Source organism: Athene noctua, chromosome 10, assembly GCF_965140245.1.
Source record: "Athene noctua chromosome 10, bAthNoc1.hap1.1, whole genome shotgun sequence".
NCBI classification, from domain to species: Eukaryota; Metazoa; Chordata; class Aves; order Strigiformes; family Strigidae; genus Athene; species Athene noctua.
In genome coordinates this window covers 23,841,459-23,856,074 of record NC_134046.1, presented here as the reverse complement: position 1 = coordinate 23,856,074, position 14,616 = coordinate 23,841,459, and the positions used below count along the sequence as shown (strand labels likewise).

General features: G+C 43.8%; 1 protein-coding gene across 2 annotated transcripts in view; it reads right to left on the bottom strand.

Moving 5' to 3' along the window:
• BICD2 (BICD cargo adaptor 2) overlaps positions 1–14,211 on the bottom strand; it is a 95,116-nt gene extending 80,905 nt beyond the window's left edge. For both annotated transcript variants that reach the window (XM_074913986.1, XM_074913987.1), the window contains exon 1: positions 13,763–14,211. In XM_074913986.1, the coding sequence (XP_074770087.1) occupies positions 13,763–14,002 (240 nt within the window). In that variant the 5' untranslated portion in view covers positions 14,003–14,211. The remainder of the gene's footprint in view (positions 1–13,762) is intronic.
• Between the last annotated feature and the right edge of the window lie 405 nt (positions 14,212–14,616).

Here is a 14,616-nt window from a genome sequence, read left to right as displayed (position 1 = left end):
TCATGCAAAAGAAGAAAAGAAGTACTAATTACCCCTAAAAGAAAAAGCTTACAAAAACTGCTGGCTTATATTTTGCCTACTGTGTCCGAGTCAAATGTGACTGCTGAAATGAAGCCACTGACAAAACTGCAGGTGAGAGCTACCAGATGTTATATTCACACCCTCAAACTGCACCTGAGAGTCAGAAGAGTCCGGTACCCACACGTGTGCGTTCTTACCAGCAAATGCTCCTAATCGGCATGTTCTGAGCCCTTTCCATCCATCCCAGCCTGAAACCACTGCGAGGCAAATCTCGCTTATTTTCACACAGAAAGTACCGTCTCTCATCGCAGTTTTTAAGTCAGCTATGCGCTGTTGTGTGGCAACTTCTCAGTGGAATATCCCCTTTCCTGCTGCTCACCATCACAGCACCCAGCAGGCTCCCCCCAGATAAACCACCACTTGATCAAGACAAACAAGCACCAAGCTATTAACATGCAAATCTGCTGTAAGATCACCATCAGCTCTCCACCACTGACAAACTTATCTGTCTTGCAAAGATATTCCATTTGAAGTTGGCTAGTATTTAGTGATAGTCACAAGAGCAGCAGACAAATCTATTGTCTGGACATTACTTGTTCCAGGCAGAACATTCCTTCCTGCTAACTATGTTTCAGACAAAGGAGCCAGGGACAAGGTCTATAATTTTCTTTTTTAAGCCAATTGTGCAAATACTTGTACACCTGGCATTGCTGTAATATTAATACAGTGAATACAGAAGTTACCATGTAATGTTTATTATATAAATAAACCCATGCAAGACAACACATGGCATACATGCACAACTGAAAGCAAGTTACACATGGTAATTGCTAACATTTTAAGAAAAATGGCAGGCTTGTAACAGATCAGTAATGTTAAATTTCAAATAAAATACATAATATTTTTTATTTTACTCCAGGCCTTCACTTTTGAAGACCTTTTGGTAAAAATTCTTCATGAACAGAAAAAGGGGAAGTTTTATAATGCTTACATAAAGTATTCTGCACTCCAACTGCAGGGATTTCACAATCAGCGATAGTAACAAAACAAAACCAAAGCCCTGTGTGTTTACAGAGGAACGTATGACTGAAGACAGGAAGAAGGCTGGAGTTGGCTGATGTCTGTCGAACCAAGCAACTGCAGTTTCTCCTTGATCCTGTGGGGAGCTCAAACAGACCTATGTTGTCTACCCCGCCCATCTTAGATTATCCCCAGCCTCAGAGATTCCCTTTCAAGTCCATGAAGACTGTGGCTCTAGAGTGCACAATAAATATGGGGAGAGGCAGGATGGCGAGAGAAACAGCATCTTTTGAGGAAAAAAAAGCTAAAAAAAAGTCATCTTTTCCATGTATTTCCTTTATCTTCTGAACACAAGGGAATTTCAAGACCAAACTGAATTACCTAAAAGGTGCGTATTAATTTAGGAGATTGAATTCTGCAACTGTAATCAGAAGGGATCTGAACAAAAGGGCCAAACCTTCGTGCAATAGCAAGCATGTCATGGCTTGGAGCCAGAAAAGGGTAGAGGCAGCTCTGCAACTACCCAACTCATTTTTGGGAAAGATGCCTTCAAAAAGCCTTTCACAGAGTCAGTGAAACTCTCCAGAAAAGTTTACTTGGAAAGCAGACACAACACCCTTTTAAAAACTCGAGGGGCCGGGGCGGGGGGGGAAGAAAGTGAAAGGTATCAGAGAAGGCTGCAACATCCTCCACCAAGCAGCTCCAGGAAGGAGGTTTCTGTTGAACACTGTGCTTGGGCAGTTATGGGCAATGTTTTGATAATGCTCAGCATAAACATGGATTTAAAGTTACAAGCTCAGGTGCTAGCTCATGTCTCATTTTTGATCTCATTTCCACTTCTCTCCACTCAACAGGCAGCTGCCGAGATTTACATAAGGGAACAATTTACTCATTATTTCATTATATATATAAAAAAGTGAATAATCATAAGCATCTCTAAAAATACATTCTTAAAAAAAGAACCAGATTGAGGGTCTTGTCTTCTTGTGTTTAGCTGTTGCATGCAAGAAAGAAAGACTTGAGCTTTTTTAGTCTTCTCATTGCTAGAATTTGCCAGACTTCTTTACACAGACAGTAAGGAATAAAAATGCAAGTAGCTGCCTCCTGTTGCAAGATATTCAGAACACATCTATGCTTTATTAACTTCCAGTGTAATACAGAAATCTGTGTTGTGTGTCATAGGGAAATTTGTGTTTACAATTAAGTTTGATGTGTTCAGAGAGGTTTCTCAGCGCAGTTCACTAAGGTCACAATACATTAGCCAAGTCCACCCATTCTGTATTTCATTGCCTGTACTGTAACGCAAATGTGAGAGAAAGTGTTGATCTTATGAACTGTATTTAAGGGACTTTTATCAAGAATTGCTTAAGTACATTAAGTTTTACTTGAAAACAGATTTTTGGAATTTCAGGATGTAGTTCCTTTCTCAAAAAAGGTGGTAAGAATTAGAAATTCAAACCCTAAACAGAATTAAAGGAATTAATGTTAATTTAAAATTAAACTGCAGCAGTAAGGCATAAAATCTAAAATCCCTTTCCTTCCATTTACTTTCTCACAAATTTAATGAGGGAAACATCCTTAATAGCCTCATTGACACAGTAAGGAAACTTGTGATGTTGTAAACTAAGGATGCAAGAGAACAGTTTAAAAACTAAGACTGCTGCTTTGAAAAGCAAGTGAGCTATTCCAATTCCATGAGGTTTTTGGCTGTTTCCAAAAGGAGAGAGTTCAGCATCCTTCCACTGGTTTATTTAAAACAGCTGTACTCAACGAAAACAGGCATTCCCATTTCCTGTCCATAAAACATTCCCAACCCATTTAAAATAAAGGAGGGAGAAAAAAAGTACAAAAATCTGGTCCTGCAACTGCAGAACAGAATCCATGTATTTACAAGGGTGTCTCACTGAACTTCCATGCTGCAACATGCCTGCTCTCCCACCAAACACTGAGGTACAGCTCCAAGGAAATGCTAGCACGTAAATTTTCCTGTTGTCAGGGGAGAAACGTCATTGCAGTGCTGCTCATTAGGTTTCAGGGTCCATCTGCATTCCCATTAAATGTCCCATTTTGTAAGTAATTAGAGCACAACATAGTCTACACTTTTATGTTCTTTTTAGAAAAGTTGCCACAAAGACTCTTTGAAAACACAAGCCTTAACTCACATTAAACTCAAAGCAGCTACAGAGTTAAGGGCACGATTTTGTGCATGCATTAAGGGTTTAGGAGTACAAGCAACTGTACAAAGTTAGATGCTCAGTTAACACTTCAGATGTACAAATATAAAACCATCTCACAAGTATTAGAGGTCTTAAATTATTTGGCATTTAAAACACAACTACTGGAGTCATGGTATTTGTCCTCTTTGGGAGAGAGGAAGAGGAAAATGCAGGGCCAGTTCAGGTACTTTCTAGCCTCTGTGGGTGCACAAAAAAAAGAAGTCAACTCTCAATTTGTCCCTCTTCTATCCTCACTTCAAAAAAACTGTAGTCATGACTTTTAAGGCACAATTCCCGATATCTTGGCATTTAAGACTGGCAAGACTGCCAATAAATAGGCAGTATGAAAAGCCAAGGTTTTGTCTATGAAAAACTGTATTTGAGGCTAGAGAGGCAGCTTTCTCACGTTTGTCTCCCCTGAACAGATTTGCTGCACAAGTATGGGCACTGCTCTTTGCACGTCCTGTGCTAGCCCAGCACATGGAGAAAACAGGCCTTAATGTTTTCTTAAGTCCCTCTTGCTTCAATTAATTTTTCTGGGAAGACTGTCATAACTCATCTATGAAACAAAGTTAGACTGGGCTGGTCTTTGTTCCTACTCAAGTCTCAGAGGATCTCGTCACAACCAAATAATCAGATGTTAGAGGCATCTTACCAATTAGAAAAAGTAAATTCCAATTCTGCCCTCATCAGCTCTATGTAACCTTTGCAGTTGACATAAGGGGACAGATAAATGCCTTCTTGCCCATCTGAAATGGTTTTGATCACACACACACAAAAAAAACTAAGACAAGCAGACTGAAAAATTCAGAGATATTTGCCAAAACCAATGACAAAGATCAGAAAAGTTTGGATTTAAAGTAAAATTCTTATTAAAGATACACAAGGAAAGAAATGGCAAGGCGAGACTAAAAAATAAGCCCAGTATAATACTGATCTACTGTACCTATCTTCTCCTTCCCATCAGGAAAGAAAGGTCTCCACAAACAGACAAGCAGTGCCTAATAAACCTGCTATAGCAAGGGGATTTTCCAACTTAAAAAATATTCTGATTTTCATGCACTTGAAGTTACCTCATTTATGCTACTTAATTGTGGATTTCATGTAGCTGTACAGTATGCTAAAATCCCACTCTCAGATTAGGATTACTTGTTATGTGCACATAAAACAGATTTTTACCTGACAGGATCTCACATCTCAAAAACCAACCAGCCATTCACATCTAAAAACAACCATCCATATTGTTATAAAAGACCAAAAAGCTAGCCAACAAGAGCTAGAGCAGTCGGATTTATTTAAGATCACAAAGCTTATCATTCCATTATAATTGGGAGAAAAGAAAATAAGCATATTTTTCTAGAGGACAAGGTCTGGATAAATCCTTCTTAAGGGTACTAACACATCAGTGGGTGTACAAAGGTTTGCATTTTCTTACATGTTTTGTCACACTAAATATGTTCCTGTATTTAAAATGCAAATTCTTCTTTATAACCCTCTGCCTACCACCACAGCTGTAAAATAGGGGAGAACATCCCAGTACTGCTGAGTGACAGAATGAAAACCATTACCAAATGTGTAAAAAGCACTTTTACAATGAGAAATCTCAGAGATTGTAGCCACAAAAGTTTGAGGAAAAAGATACCTCTTGTCATAGGTCAAACCTCACTGTTATTGACATTACAGCTGTTAAATTTTCTTCTGTCGCCTTCAAATTTTATATGAATGTACATAATTTGAGTTGGAAATTAATAGATCAATCCCTTTTCATCACTTCAAGAGAAATTATTTACGTGAAAAATGATTACCTGATTTTAACAGCTGAAAATATTTGATTTTAACCACTTATTGGTTAAAAACAAACACTTTTTGAAAGCATCACCAAAAGGGAGCCAAGTGGAATTGCTTGCACAGCTGTTGAACACAGCAAACGAAGATACAAGTCAGACTGGAGCCTTTTATTCACATAGATACAGGTCTCAGAAACGGCATTAAACTGTGCCAGAGAAAAGTTTAAATCAGGACCACTGCTGAAGGACTGCAGCTAAATCAGGGCAGAAATTTATTTAAGGAAGTATGTTTTGGCAAAATAATCTTTCTTCTTTTGATAGTATGTACCAAGCTGAGGGCACATACTACATGACACTGCTTTCTTCTGCTCATTGCCTCTTGAGGACAGTCATACTCAGCCTACAATAGCCAATTCCCTTTTCAAAAGCCATATGCCCCCTCCAAATGACATCAGAGAAAACCACAAAATAATTATACACTGTCTGCTTGAAAACATATTCTGTTTCCTTCCTAACATCATACTGTCAGAAAGTTTCATTCACGGCTATTGGCAGGGCACTCACTGCTGAGCTCTAGGCAAGAGCTCGAGGGCTGGGCTGGACTGAAGACATGTCATGATATTTAGCCAAACTGGGCATCACAACGAAATCTCTCCCTCGAAACACACACAGCCTTGCATGCAGAGTGCAAGAAAATCCCTTCTACTTTAGAGTCATCTGTTCACGCAACAGAACAAGCTCCAAACAAACATCAACCATTGATCATTTGAAAATAAAAAGGATTCTTACCTTGGAAAGAACTAAAATCAGACGTAACAAACACTCTGTGCGTAGGAAGCAATGCAACTTGTTCGGTTTCAGCAGGTTAGATGGCAGTTCAAATGTCTCTTTAGTCTGTAGCAATACTGAAGAAATAGGCTTATTCATCCATTCGGTCAATACACTTTTCTGCCTTGGAGCCAGAGCTGAACTCCGGAACAGTTCTGTTCAGCACTGACAGACAGCGCATGTGGAGAGACTTCCTGATGAATTTACCATAATACTGCCTCGTTGCCTTCAGCACTGTGCTCAGCAGCACTCCATGAGCTTGCCGAGATCCAGACTGCATGTTGGCAGCAATTAAGGGTGGAAACAAAAGATTTAAGGAGACAAAGGATGGCAGCACCCCGAAAGATGCCAGGCCATACAGCCCGAGTGCAACACGCTACCAGCCCTGCCATTAGCAAGAGCTGTACAGGTCCCAACGTGGCACAGCCCCTCCCCGACCCAAGTGCCAAACACAGCCACAGGACTGCAGAGAAACCATATCCATACCCACACCGTGCTTCAGCTACGTTTGGGTCAAACATTCCCAGTTAGGCCCACATCCAGGCACACGGACCCCAGAGGCAAGCATTTTTCTGTGTAAAAGACCCTCTAGACACTAGGTGGGTCCCTGTTTCCTCAGAGCCCCAGTGGCAAACCCATCTGTTTTATGGGCAAGACAGACCACAGCTCTCAGCAAACTCTTCAGGTAGGTCCCATCTACTCACTCTGAAGTGACGCCTGCGTGGGGCAAACCTGACACATGTCAGGATGTGGAGGCAGACTCCACTGCCTGGTGTGTATTTCAGCCAGAGTAGGGAAAACAGCTGGAGAGAGAGGAGAAGGAAAGCAGGAGGTGGAAAGAAGGAAGACAAGAGCTGGAGGAAGGAGAAAATAAGAAAAAAGTCACAATACTTCAGCTCTTCTCTGAAATGGAGGCTCCTGCATTCATTTGGATGACAAAGTTTATTTATGTCACTTCCCTCTGCTAAGGTTTTGTAGTTCATATTTCAAACCCACGTTATACTCCTCTGTTGCTGGGTTACCAGATCTGAACAAACAATTCTCCGCAGTCTGCCAAAAGCAGAGAAAGAAAACAAATGAATGCCTGGAGGATGCATCACCCTCTGGAAGTCATCTTATGGCCCCACGCTGCTACAGATTAGTCACAACCTCACATACAGTAGAGCAAAAAGGAAATGGTGAATCCATTAACTCCGGGGCAGCACACAGACCTGAGATCTGCTGTTCCCACCCACTCACCCCCCTCCCAGGGAAACCAGGCAATTTTCCAAATCATTAGAATTTTATTTCTAATTAGAAGAAAAATGGTCCTAAATTCAAAGGGATAAATTGGGTATTAACACCCCTGAAACTAGCAAGTTTGTTCCAGCAGATGTTGAAATGGCAAGTGAGAATTATGATTTGAAATTAGTAAACTGTGGGTATCACTGTAGCAGAGCTGCACGAAAACCCCCACATGACAAAACATTGATGACTGCAGGTTTGAGACTTTCAGTTTGCAGGCAGGATGTCTGCCACGTCAGGGGCTGCACAAACTTCTGCTTCAGGGCTACAGGAACACACAGCTGTCACCCACGCAGTGGTGCCCATCAGAAGCCCTCCAGGTTCACTCAAGCCCTCAGCAGCACTGCTTTGAAGAAATCTTCCCCTGCAGCACCTGCAGAGAGAGGTGTTCCTCCTGCCGAGACTGCCTATCCCCTGCTGCTGAGCCCATGGCTGTGTTCTCTGAACACCCAAGCAGCCCTCCATCCCACATGCAGAGCCTCGGCTCTCAAGTGCCCTCATCCAGGGCTGCTTGCTGAAGGATGCCAAATTCAAGTCTCCAATAGGAGCAGTTTGTTCGGCGAAAGACAAAAAGCGTCACAACAGAGTCTACATCCCAGTACAGACCCTACCATAACTGCCAGCCTGACAACAGTGCTGTTGCCATCGCAGCATCCCCAAGACTGCTGATTCCCAGTCCTCAGACAGGACGGACCATGCACGCTGCTATGGTTTGTGCTCTTCAGGTAGAAGTTTCACCATCAAGCTTAGCTTGATGTTCTTTTGGTGCCACTATAATACATTCTTAGTGAGGTGGTACCTGCACAACCACGTGCAGCCTGTCTGCACCCAAACTGGGCAACTGACCTAACAAAAAAAGAAAAATAGAGAGGAAAATCTGGCTCAGTTCCACAGTGCAGTTCACTGTATCCCATCCACCCGGGACAGCACACACCCAGTGCCCCATATTTCCAGGGGGAAAATATGTAGTAAATGGTACTACTGATGTCAAATTTTTGTTTTATGAAACCTTGGGTTTAATCTAATGTAGAAAATTAGAAACAAATTATCTAACATTTGCTAGAAGGTCAGGGGCAGCCCTCATTCTGCAGCGCTCTCAGCTGAGACTACAGCATTTTAGGGAGAACCACTACTCTGGAAACATGAGGGGGTTTCTAGTAATTTAATTCCACATGAAGGTCCTTATTATAAACCCAAATGTTTATGGATGTTGTATTACATATGGTACAGTGAATTTTATCAGAAAAAGACCAAGAAGAAAATTCAGCAATTTCACAAGAAAATAATCTGAAATCACCACCTTAAGAATATTATTTCTGATTTTTAAGAAAGGCAGTTCAAGAAACACTGGCAAAAGAAAATTAAGTTAGCAAAATGAAGCCTTATAGGTTACTATTTCTAGTATAGCAGGAAAAACTGGAATGTCTAACTTTTCAGACTTGTTTTTTTCCAAAATAAGGATATGTAAGAAAAGTAGCTTTTCCAAAACACAGTACTAGGTGTCTATACCACTGCAGACATCAGATTAAAATAACAGGTGGCTCTATTCTTAACATAAACCGACTATGATTTATCAAAATATAAGAAGCTCAGTTTACACAGTAATATTTTTCTTGCCACAGTTTTCAATGTGATTTTACCCTGGAGACAGCAATTCTGTTCTCTTCTTACAGTTAAAGTGTGGCAGGTGCTAGAGTCCAAGTAACAATCACCATTAAATCCACCAGACAGGTTCACAGAAGTGTAACTATTTTCCACTAGTATGGGCGAAACTGGTGTCAGTTCCTCAACATCAATTTCTAGTTGTACTTTTCTTATTCTGGATTTACATATGTATAACCGAAAATAAATTTCGCCTGAGCTGGTCTATTTAAAAAAAAAAAACATTTCCTTTATTTTATGCACTATATCCTTTGGTTTTAACAGTGCTGTTAAGGTAGAGGTAATCTCAAATGTCATTGAGATCCTTTCCTTTCTGCAGGAATCAATATTACACCTGAATATTAGGAGGAGGCTACAGAGGTGCACCTGAGGCCTTAGAGGTATTAGTACTAAGCATCATTATTTACCATGATTAAATGGAAAGACTTGGTCAAACCCAGCACTGAACTACAAGCACAGACGATTTAATGTCAGTCTACCACTGGCTTGTTAGGTGACTTTAGCCCTGACAATTCTTCTCTCTTTGCCCTTATATTCCTACACACAAAATAAGCACAGCAGTACAGCGGCACAACTGGTAAAATGCTATAAAAGTAGATAAATCCAGTGAGGAAAATGACTAACCAGCTTATATTTCTGTCTATAAGGTACACAGCAATATATAAGGTATATAAGAAAGGGAACGATTTCTCCTTCACTTTTGAAGGTGCACAGCTAAAACATTAAACCAGTCTGGATGAAGTATCACTTATCCAATTAACTATTACATATATAAGTGAATTAAGCAAAGTAAAACTTCTGTTAGCGATCACAGATACTGCACACTCCACCTGAGCAGTACATTCAAACAGACAGCACAAATATTACAGCCCAGGATGTGTGACCTCAGTGGCACAGTGCACTTTAGCTTAATGGGAAATAAAGCAGCAAGGTGTTATCTGAGTGTTTCTTTCAAATCAGCTTCCAAGTCTACCCAGGAATCCTCTACAGAGAATTCATGTCATGTCATAGTCAATATGTGATCCTTAAAGACAAAAAACAGAAAGAGGAGCCACTGCCACCCTACAAAGAAGTGAAGAGTCATGTGCAAATCATTGCCACTCTTTCTTGTAAGCTTCCCCCCCTCCCCCATGTTAAAAAACACATACAAACCATATACATCACATTAACTGTGAGGTATTGACACACACTTTTAGACTTTAAGGTCACCCACAGTCTACTTACAATATGAATTATTTATTTCTGTAATAATGTAAAAGTATGCAACACCCATGTTTTCTGAGGGATTTAAATGTAAGTCTACCACCACTTAATAGAATATAATAACGTAACATAACCACCTAATCAGAAAGGACTTTGCATAGCAGCCAGTTTCATAACTGAGCTAACAGTTAGTTATAAATTTAACTGACATCTCAAAAGCAACTCAGAAGTACTGAGTGAAGCAGATAACCCCTTTTCCAAGCTAACCTTCCATGCCACATTCCCCTACAAATCATCAGGAATGCCAATAACTGAATCCTCAGACAATCACTTCTGCGAGCTAGAGCACAAAGAGCTGATCCTACGTATCTTCCCCATAAGTACAGAAATCCCAGCTCAGGCAAGTAGGCAGCCCTATAATTTATACAATTTGCACCACTGCAGACAAAGGCTTGCAGGATGACTTACTGGTTGAACACAGCCTAACAGAAGCAACTCATTATTACTTCATCTCCTAGAGGGGAAAAAACAATAAAAATTATATGTATACAATGTGGTGTAATATTTCACTACAAGAAAGCCTGTATCTTATTACTCTGAAATAGAAAAAAATGTGTTATTTATCTATAGTGTTTAATAGAAGTTTGAAATAAAATCCCTATTACAGAAGCAAAGGTGGGACTCAACCACTAAGTTTACCTGGGGAGACACTTTGTATTTAAATTTAGTTCTCTCAAATGAAAATTATGAAAGAAATGCAGCACAATTTACCATAAAAGATATGAGATCAAGTCAGCACGCAAGCAGGTAAAAGGACAAACTCAGGAAAGAGTCGACAATTTATCAAGTATCCTGACTAAAGAGAAGTTGGTGTGGAACCTCAGTACAAGCACAGGACAGCTCTCCAGCTTCACCAGGAAGACAGCAATTGCAAATATTGGGTGTACACAGACATCTTTATAAAGTGAGGTACAGCTCTGAGGATGCCATCTGCACTTACCAAAGGGATAAAACTGTGGAGGTTAAAACGCTATTAAATTCTGCCACAAACAGGGATGGGGGGAAGGTAGTAGAACTTGGTCAGAAAGCTACGGAAGATCTGATGACTGTTGCAGAAAAGCTTGTATTTTCAACAAGTTCCCACGCTCAAAGCCTGTTTACCTATGGTATGAACAGGGCCACGATACAGGGTGCTTCAAACATTAAACAAATTAAACGTATATCCAAATCTACAACACTCAGCAGACAGGAAAGAAACTTTGCTGTGTGCCTGCAGAGCACTCAGCATAACATGGCCTTGTGCTACTGAGGTCTCCAGACGGAGAGGAAAAAACCAAGATCTACAGAGACTGGAATTGCTCTATGTTTAAAAGGCTCTATGAAGTCACAATTAAGAAGCAAGAGATGGAAAGCGCTCCTGTTCTAGACAGACGTGCTGCCATCAATCCCCCTGCCTTCCCCAAGAACAACTTCAGGTAACACAAGATGGAGTCCCTTTAAATTGGAGCTTGACATGTGGCAAGCCTTGTATGCAACGCTCCTCTAGTTGTGCCTGGGAAAAGCAAGAAGTTGCATGAACAGCAAAGAAGATAAACTCCTCCTCTGAGAGCATGCTTCATTCATCTGCTAAAGGTTTACAAGATCTAATGCAGACCAGATTCCTCCACAGCATCACAAGAAAGCTAGAGGAGCCATGCTTTTTCCCTGTGTAGGCTAACTAGCAGAGTCCTCAAGCTGTTCCCAGAATTGTTTGCCTCCCAGGTTTTGACTTAATTACAACAGGACATGCACACACAAAGCAAATCCTTTAGAATGTTAAAAGCAAGGAGGAGTGAATCAGCAATGCTGATACTGCCATTTCCATTTTTTAAAAAAATCTCTTCTTAAGTGTTGCAGCCCTAAAAGAATCTTCAAGCCTTTTTCCATCTGAAAGCCAAAACCTGTAGTGCTCAGGTGTGCACAGCACAGCCCAGTGAATAAGGCGCTACCTGTGACTGAGGCAACTTGGCTTCCATGTGTAGGTCAGGCACTGGCTTGTTCAATGAGGTTGGGCCAGTCGCTTCACCTCTCCATGCCATGTTTCCCATTCCACCTACCAAACAGGTTTACTGACTTTTCTTTCCCTTTAGCACAACTCTACCATTCTCACCATCTTTTCAAGACTGACTGACTCTACACTTGACTTTCACATCTCTCCTACTGTATACCGCTGTAACCATGTTGGTCTCAGCTGGCTTTAGTTATAGCGGTACATCAGTTCAGCTTGCATATTTAGTTAACAAATTTATAGCTGTATAATTCAAAGTAATTAACCTTTTTTGCTTATGCTTGTTTAACATAATAAAAGCAGAATAAAGCTTTATTTACCAGACCAAAACACACAAGGATGCAGGAAGTGATGGTGCTCACAGATTCAGCTGAATTTATATCAGTCCATTTACAAGTATTCACTTTCCCTTTTAAAGAGTCTTTTGATGTTACTTCAAATCCATTTCCAACTAAATAAGCTAAACCAAAGACCCATAGGTTACAGTTTGACCTGGTCAAATAAATCCACATATATTCATCTCTTCAGCTGTATCAGATCATTTGCAACCAAGGCAAAGCCTGAATCAGTTGAAAAGCAGCACAGGGTTTGCCTGCACTGGAAACACTCACCAAAATAACCAAGGGTACAGGCAGACAAACAAGTTCCCATGGGCCATACTATGTAGTAGACTGGCAGGGGATCAGCTATGCTCTCATAAGGAGAGCTAATCATGTGTCTACATATTCTGTCACGTCAGTGCCACTCTGTGCACAGACTCTTCCTGAAGCAGTGCTTTTCCCATGGTCTAGACCTGGAGACCTTGCACGATAAAAACGTATGTGCCAGTTGACCTAAGAAAACAGCATTTCTTCTGACAAACTCCACTGTATATATTAGATCTGAAGTTTCCTTTTAAAAAGGAAAAAAAAAGCCAACAACAAGGAACTGCACCGAAACAAAGCTGTGTGGACTAAAGCCTGCTATAGTATTTTTTCGTGGTGGTCCACATGACGGAAGACCTTAACACCAGCGCAAGATCTCTCTCTCCACACAAAAGCAGGCATGTGACAGCCGCCCAAGACGCACCCCTGCTCCCATCAGAACCCCGATCCCCAGCCTCTGTCCTCGCCATGCACCGCCCGCTCGGGTCCCCTCTCCGACGAGAAGCGAGGTGACAGCAGTGAGCAGAGCCAGCGCCGGGAGGCTGAGCCGCACTGCCTCACCGAGGGCGGCCAAGAGGCTCCTCTCCTTGCTGCAGCCCTGAGGCCGGCCTGCTACCAGAGCCTGAGGCAAAATGGGACGGGAAGAGAAAGAAAAGCATTTACTCGCTTCCCTCCCACATCCCCCTGGCACAGGGCACAGGGCTGGGGTTAGGAGCAGAAAACCTTTTTTTTTTTTCTTCCCCTTCTTTCCTGATCTGAAAGGCAATCGTCTGCAAGAGCTGTCATTTTGCAGAACGAAGGGTTTAACCGCGCAGCTCGGGGCCAGACTGAGGCCTGGTCGCTCTCCTCCGAACTCTGTCGGGGGGAAGCTGACCACCCCTCGGCAGCCCCGCGGCCCCTCAGCCCACCGTGCCCGGCTCCACCGAGGGCCATCTGGCCCTCTCCCACCTTCCCCAAAGCGCCTTCCCCCGCAGCGGCCGAGCTCGGGCGCGGGCTAGGGCCGCCCCGCAGAGCAGACACCTGCCGCCGGGCCCCCCGCCGCCGCCTCACCTCCTTCAGCTGCTCCATCTCCGTGCGAATGGTCTCGTACTCCAGCTCCAGCTCCTCGTACTGCTGCTTGAGCTGCTGCTTCTCCTCCAGCACGGCCAGCCCGTACTCCGCCGCCTGGATCTTCTCCCGGGTGGTCTCGCCCAGCTCCTGGAAGAGCCGCTTGATCTCACTCCGCAGCCACTCGGGCTCCGACTCCATCACCAGCCTGGCGTACTCCTCCTCCTCCATGGCCAGCGACATGTCGGCGGCGGCGAGGGCGGCCGCCGGCTCCCAGCCGGCGAGGCAGGCGGGCGAAAGGGCGGACGCGCAGCCCGTCTGCCGCTCCTAACAGCGCCGCGGCCCGCGGACGGCCATGGCAGAGCCCCCCCGGGCTGCCATCAACGGCCGAGGCGCTCGCTACGCCGCGGATTCCCTCACGCCGCGCCGCCGCCGCTGCGAAACTCACCCCGAGCGCCGACCGCAGTGAAATCATTCAAAAGGAACGGGCCGGCCCGGCGCCCCGCGGCACGCTGGGGCCGGTAGTCCCCGCCCGCCGCCCGCCCGCGGGCCGCCCCGCCCGCCGCACTACAACTCCCAGCATGCACCGCGGGAGGCGCGGCGGCGGCGGGGCAGAGCGGCCCCTAGCGGGCGCCGGCGGCCACGGGCGGGGGCGGCGGCGGGAGTGGCCGCCGGTGCGGGCCCGGTGCGGCTGTAGCGGCCTGTCCCGCCAGCCGGAGCCCGGAATTCCACCCCGGGGCGGCCCGAGCGAGAGTGCGGCAGCACAGGCACCGCGCACGCGTCGCTGGCGGCTCGCTCGCCGCCACCGAGTTCGTTCAGGGCAGTTGGAAGTCAGGAGGTGTCGTGGGACCCGAGGC